Source organism: Trichomycterus rosablanca, chromosome 14 (genome assembly GCF_030014385.1).
Source record: "Trichomycterus rosablanca isolate fTriRos1 chromosome 14, fTriRos1.hap1, whole genome shotgun sequence".
Classification (NCBI taxonomy): Eukaryota; Metazoa; Chordata; class Actinopteri; order Siluriformes; family Trichomycteridae; genus Trichomycterus; species Trichomycterus rosablanca.
Window position 1 is genome coordinate 37,019,650 of NC_086001.1, and position 7,500 is coordinate 37,027,149.

A 7,500-nucleotide genomic window follows, 5' to 3' on the forward strand; every position below is an offset into this window, starting at 1 on the left:
ATGTCCAGAACTGACCATCAGACTTTATTCTACCTCAGAATTTAGTTCATTTCTACATGTCTGGTTTATTTAATTTCATTCTAATTCACCTGGTGAGGATGGAGGTCCCTGGTGAATTCGGTTCCTCTGAAGGTTCCTTTTATTTGCTGCTCATCAGGAGTTTTTGATGTAAAAAGCTGCACATAAATTTGGATTGTTTGCTCGGGTGATCAAGTTCCAGTGTTTTACTGACCCACTTTATTATGTATATATGTTTTTAATTTTGCAACAATCTCAAAAAAAGTGGGACAGGATCATGTTTACCTCCGTGTTTCTGTATATTAATAATTGTATGGATTTGTTGACGCAGCGATTGATCGTGTTGAGTGATAAAGCTTTTCTGAAGTACCCCAGAGTGCCCACGTGACTATATTTATCACAGTATCATGCTGGAGTCTCAAGCTCAAAGGTCACACACATTAATCTGTGGTTTCTCGTCTTCTACAAACTTTACGTTTCTGCTTCTATCCTTATATTTATATTCACAGTAACTGAGGCTTTAACACTGTGATAAAATCTAGAGAAGATCCACTCCAGGATATTCCAGGACTGATTCTTTACCCAAGCCTTGGTTAGGTTAATTTGGAAGTGTGGTTAAAAACATTGTCGTACTAGAAAGTCCAGGGTTAGATATATTGATAGATTAGATAGATAGATTAGATTAGATTAGATTAGATTAGATTAGATTAGATTAGATAGATTAGATAGATAGATAGATAGATAGATAGATAGACAGATAGATAGATAGATAGATAGATAGATAGATAGACAGACAGACAGATAGATAGATAGATCCCGAAGGAAATTAGAGGGTTAGGGATTGGTGGTTCAGACTGAGGAGGGAATTCAGAAGGTGGAAAGAATAACACTGACACAAGTTAACAAAACACAAGAAGAACTTGGATCTGAGTCCACTTTTCTGGAAAGATTTTGGACTGTGTTTGGGAATTTGTACCATGGTTGGACAGAAGGCCGCCCTTTATTAAGGGTTTTTGATCATTTAAGGCCTAATTTTGTATTTTTATTTAATGTTAAACAATAAAAGTTGGCTTTGCGGCCCTGATGCTCAGAACATCGAGGTATTTTGGTTGGTTTTGTGTTTGTGAGGTTCACTGAGCCGAGTAAAAGCTCTCGTTTCACATCACACACAGAACGGATGCTGCTGTGAGGTGTCGTACATGATTCAACTGAGCCCCAAAAAAAGCCCCTTGTTTCACTTCCTCTTCCTCACATCTTACATCTGTTCCACCAGCTCTGCTCGAACCCTCGTCTACAAACTCCGACCGCTTTTATTCTTCATTATTCTGCTCGACTTCGTTTAAATAATTATCCAGGAAAACAAGAAAAACAAGAACAGAAGAGGAAGGAGCTTCAGCCGGAGGGACGAGAGTCTCACACAGAGACTAAAATACTGGTGAGAAATGTATTTCATTTAAAGCTTTTATAATCATTAAATTAAGCTTTTATAATCATTACATAAAGCTTTTATAATCTTTAAATAAAGATTTTATATTAATTAAATAAAGCTTTTAGTGATATTTCATAGATTTAGTTTGTTTTTCTGAGAACTGATGAATAAAATCCTGGTTTGAATGTAAATAAATTCATTATTTGACAGCTGGTTCACAGTTCTGATTTATACATTAATAAAGATTTTAATAATATTCTCTCTAGATATTTATATTTATATTTATATATATAATTTGTTGTTGTATTTTAATGCAGTTAAAGAAACTTGAATGTAAAAGTTTTATGTTACGAAGCTTCAATCATTCAGTTACACAGTAAACAGATCTGATCAATATAGAAAACATGTAATAATATAACAATATAATGATATAATAATATAACAATATAATAATATAACAATATAATAATATATAATTCCAAAAACACAAACCTTATTAAACTCTAAACTGTTTTATAGTTTAAAATTCACCCCCTCGGTCACCAATAAGAACCAAAATGCTGCGAAAACTCTTTTATTTTATTATTTTAGGTTGTTTTTATGTACAACCCTAAATGTTATCCCCCAAACACCCCTCACACCATCACACACTCACACAAAACAACTGATACATTTAAATACAGACTGAAACAAATGTAATAAACGTTTGTAGGCCTCACAGATCCATGTGAACTTATCAAGTCTTTAACATCGTCAGTGTGTGTGTGTGTGTGTGTGTGTGTGTGTGTGTGTGGTGTTTTAAATTGACCTACAATTAACACCACACACACACTGACCTCACAGAAACAACCAACTTTCATAAACTAGTGAAACCATTAATGATTCTTCTTCCCATGACGGCTCTCCTAATGACGAGCATTAAAACCATTAAAACCCCCCAAAAACCATTAAACCCCAAATAAAAAGAATTAAAACCCAAATAAAATTAATTTAAATACGTCTGAAGAGGGACGAACATCCTTCATATTTTGGAGGGGTGGATTGAAGCTACTTCAGAAAACATTTCTAGAACTTTCAGCGTCTCTTTATACACCCAGAACTTTATTTATATATATTATTATTTATATATATTATTATTTATATAAACGTACAGTTCAGTGAGAGATGAATATACGTCCATTATTACTCTCAATACAGTGGAGGCAGAATTTTGGGGTCACACGGTCGGGTAACCTTATAAAAATGAGACTCACTGAACTGCATTTAACATTTTGGATGTTATAAAAAAAAATAATAATATAATGTTTATTATTATTATTATTCTGATGTAGTGTGATATCAGGTCTATAAGAGCTCATCCTGCCTCCTCACATCACTCGTTCTGATTCCAGCTCTCCGAACCCGGCGGCAGGATGTCGCGCTCTGATTGCCACACCACCACCCCCGGAGATCTACCGTCCGTCTACAGCACTTCATGTTACTGATCCTGTTAGTTCCCATGATGAGAGCTCTGGTGTCTCCTCCCCTCCCCTGAGCGACTCTCCTGACTGGACGACGGAAGGATGAACGGCGTGGAGGAGACCTCGGTGAAGTGCGTGCTGGTGGGCGACTGCGCGGTGGGTAAGACGGCGCTGCTGGTGCGCTTCACCTCCGAGACGTTTCCTGACAGCTACAGACCCACCATCTACGAGAACACGGGCGTGGACGTCTTCATGGACGGGGTGCAGATCAGCCTGGGCCTATGGGACACGGCGGGGAACGACACGTTCCGCCAGATCCGCCCCATGTCCTACCAGCAGGCCGACGTGGTCCTGCTGTGCTACTCGGTGGCGAACCCGTCCACGCTGGCCAGCATCCAGCAGAAATGGATGGCCGAGGTGCGTCACTACCTGCCCCGGGTGCCCGTGCTGGTGGTGGCCACACAGACGGACCACCGGGAGATGGGGCCGTACCGCGAGCGCTGCACGTCTGCGGCGGAGGGCAAGCAGGTGGCTCAGGAGATCCGAGCCAAGGGCTACCTGGAGTGCTCGGCGCTCAGCAACCGCGGCGTCCAACAAGTGTTCGAGTGCGCCGTGCGGACGGCCATCAGCCAGGCTCGCAAACGCACGCGCCGGAGACTTTTCGACTTTAACCTCTGTCGGGTATCCTAACAGGACCCACGGACCCAAACCTGTTCGCTATAGCGTCTTCGTTTACACCCAACAATACGAACCTGACTGACTTTAGCGTGATTTTAGGCTAAACGTGCGCGGTGCTGCTGAACACCTCGACCGTCGTGGGTCAGAAACTCACTCGGATCATTTTCTAACACAGTTTTAACACTTACAGACCAAACAGGGGGCGGCTTCACTTCACAGCGACAGAAGCCGAATCCTGAATCAAATACTCACAATTCTTTTCTGATTTCATTTTTTGAAGGTTTATTGTTGGTTTTAGAGAATTTAATTTATAAGCACACAAGGACGTGTGTTAATAGGAGTTGAGGTGTTTCTGTATCTACGATGACACTTTTACTGGGTTCATGTTTGTTTCATGACTGTTGATCATTCCTACACACGGCTGGACGATATAACCCAGATTTAAGGTCAAAAAGTGTGATTATTATTCATATATTTTAATTTAAACCACATTTTTTACAACAAACATCGTCTCAAAGCGACTTTACAGCATCAAGGACCGAGAAACCAGAAAAATTACAGTAAAGAAACACTGAGGATCCTCCAGCCTGCCACTAGAGGTTAAATAAATGGGCCTAGCGGTTAAGGAACTAAATTATTAATCATAAGGTTCCTACTGTTGGGCTCTTAATCAAGGGCTTTAACCCTCAATTGCTTAAAAATTCTATATTGTCACAAATGTAATTCACTTTGGATAAAAACGTCCACTAAATGCTGTAAATGTAAATACCTGGAGCGCCCCGTTAGCTTTTAGAATTGAGGAACTCTTTCAAACCTAAAAAGACGTCCAGTCAAGCATTCAATTCAAAACACTCACAACCACAATGAGCTGAACGTGAGAACCTACACAGACTCACTCCATCCTGCTCAGGAAATAATAATAAATCATTTAGAATAAAACAATAATTTTAATCTATAGTTATAAGCAGTGTAACATTATTCAATCTTGGTTCTGTTTCTAACATTCTATGATTTGCTGTACGGTCGTGGTACCCTGATGGGTTTGTGTCGTACCTTTAGTGCTTATCAGCACATATACAGCACTTATAATACATGATTATATATATTATTATATACGTTCTTATATATACACACAGTAGAGGTACAAAAACTAAACACCACGCCGGCAACAATCTTCATTTCTGGCCGTCAAACTTTTACATTAAACAACTTCAGCTGGATTTCATTTTACTAAATAATAACAAATACACTCATGTACTAGGATCTGTGTGGAAATGGAACACAAAACCTCCCGAATAGGGTGTGGATTTTATTTATAAAGCATCAATAAGAAGCTCCAGGTCTCAGAACAGAACATCAGAACATCAGAGATCTTTATATATGAATTACAATAAATATAATAAATGTAATATATACAGTATATATATAAGGTTAGTTTAAAATCACCCAGCGCGGCTCTATAGATGCTTTATGTGACGTTTATACGAGTGTTATTACGTCTCTATACAGGATTAATGATTTTATCAGTTCAGCTCTGTAAAGTCTGCAGCGTTTAGGACTGAACCAGTTTAACCATTAACTAACCAGAGCTTTACAATCATCAGTGTTTCTCCCGGTATCAGTATCACACCCTTAGACATATCCGATCACGTCTGTGTGGACGCTCGCCGGGGATTTGAACCCTGAATCCTGAATGTCACCACTGCATCACACCGAGTCTTTATTTCTTCTCATTTCTTTTCATTTGTCCGAAATAATGTTCGATTTGCATTTACGCCTGGTTTTACATCAATTTTCTTCTGATGCACTAATGAGGTTCATCGTGTGAATTTATTGAAATGAAATAAAATAATAATAATAAAAGTGAACAGGCGTGTTTTATTCCAGATTTAATTCATGTTCTTAATATAAATTGCTGATTCTAATCAGCTTCTAAACCTCTGGAGCGTAACACGCTGTACCAGCTCTGAATAATGGACACTTAACAAATATTCGGGGGTCTCATGAAAATAAAAAACCATTCTGTTTCACCTCCATTGTTCAAGCATGTGTGTGTGAACATTATAAACCCCAGTGACCCGACGTTATCTAAAGAATTTGGTACGATGAGGGTGCAGGAGCGGGTTTACAGTCTGTGTATAAACAGAACCAGAATGTTCAAATAGTGACTCAAAACCCTAACCCTAACCCTAACCCTAACCCTAACCCTAACCCTAACCCTTCCACTACGCTACAGACGTGAAGCTCTAATAGATCTGCAACCAAGAGATAAAGTTCAACACACAAAAACGTGTATAGAGAGTATTTATACGTCCACATTTAGCTTTTTTACCTGTAAATCACTGAAACTAAACCAGTCTAGATGATTCGAGTGTTAAACTCTGTCTGATGCATCATAAAATAATCAAACACAAAACACAAGGATCATAAATCCACCTTATAACCTAAAAATAAAGCGACTAACTAGAGTTGGGTTGGTTGGTCTGGGTTGGGTTGGGTTGAGCTGGGTTGAGTTGGGTTGAGCTGGGTTGGGTTGAGCTGGGTTGAGTTGGGTTGAGCTGGGTTGGGTTGAGCTGGGTTGGGTTGAGTTGGGTTGGGTTGGGTTGAGTTGGGTTGAGCTGGGTTGGGTTGAGCTGGGTTGGGTTGGGTTGAGCTGGGTTGAGTTGGGTTGAGCTGGGTTGGGTTGAGCTGGGTTGAGTTGGGTTGGGTTGGGTTGGGTTGAGTTGGGTTGAGCTGGGTTGGGTTGAGCTGGGTTGGGTTGAGTTGGGTTGGGTTGAATTTTCTAATCATAGTACAGAAACGTCTCAGTTCAGTTTTTCAGTTCTGATTCTTTATTATAGTAACAGGAGTTTTTTTCCGTGGCCCCTCGAGCAGGACGGAACTGACGCTGTCGCCCCCGGCTGCTCAACAGGAGGTCTTTGATCTGTTGGCCTTAACTCGACGTGTAATTGTGCTTTACACCATTCCAGTTTAATCATCGTGCAAACTCAAATGCGTGTTTTACATTTTGAACTAAACAGCTGGGTGTGAGTTTAATGCCCTGCATGGTGATGTGGTTTATGGAGACGGTGGCTTGAAGCAGAACGGCGCTTTTGGAGAATTGTAGAGGGTTCAAATCCCACAAACCACTTCCAGCAGGAGCTCACAGCCCTCTCACCGCCCTCAGTTCACGTTAACGCACAGCACCGTACTGTAGAAGAGTGTTTACACCAAACGACTGAATTCTGGGTTTATTTAGGTTACGGTGAGTGATTATTTATTATTTATTTAGCTTAAACATTAGATATAAAATCTAAATCTATCAGCACACGTGGGGCGTGAACACACAGTCTGAGTTTGGCAGTTAAAGCAAGCAAAGTTTAAGTCTGGTGTGTGAGGACGTGTTTATCAGCCCTGAACAAGCCAGTTATTAGGGTTAGGGTTAGGGTTAGGGTTAGGGTTACACAGTAACTGAGTCTTCCCCTGTAACAGACTGGCATCACTCAGGTCGGGTTCCTGCCCTGCGCCCGGTGTTTCACCTACTTTGAAGCTTATTGGCTATTTAGTTTTGGGTTTGAGTAGATGACGGGTACCGAGGATGCCACTTCAATCACCCCAAAATAGGAGGGTGTCAGGCAGATGAAAAACCGGTCTGTCCACCCTAAAACCGGATGTATGGACACCCTGTGGTTACCCTGGAGGGGACCAATCACGACCCCGAACCATAAAACTGTAACAAACCAGCAGCCATCATACTGGGCTCTGTATTGGGCTCTGTAATCACTGGCAGGTCAGGGTTCGGAAATTGACTAGCTCGCCTCCGCTGAGATAAGAATTAGAATCTCCGCCATGCTACCAACCGGCCATGTGCCCCCACACAGACATAACTGACCCGTATAGGAGGGAAAGGTTCACTGTTGCGGTACGTTATAGCGC

General features: G+C 40.8%; 1 protein-coding gene across 1 annotated transcript; it reads left to right on the top strand.

Moving 5' to 3' along the window:
- The first annotated feature begins 3,009 nt into the window (after window positions 1-3,009).
- Window positions 3,010-3,597, top strand: rhoh (ras homolog family member H). Its single transcript, XM_063009049.1, has one exon. The coding sequence runs from the start codon at window positions 3,010-3,012 to the stop codon at window positions 3,595-3,597; it is 588 nt and encodes a 195-aa protein (XP_062865119.1).
- The last annotated feature ends 3,903 nt before the right edge of the window (window positions 3,598-7,500 follow it).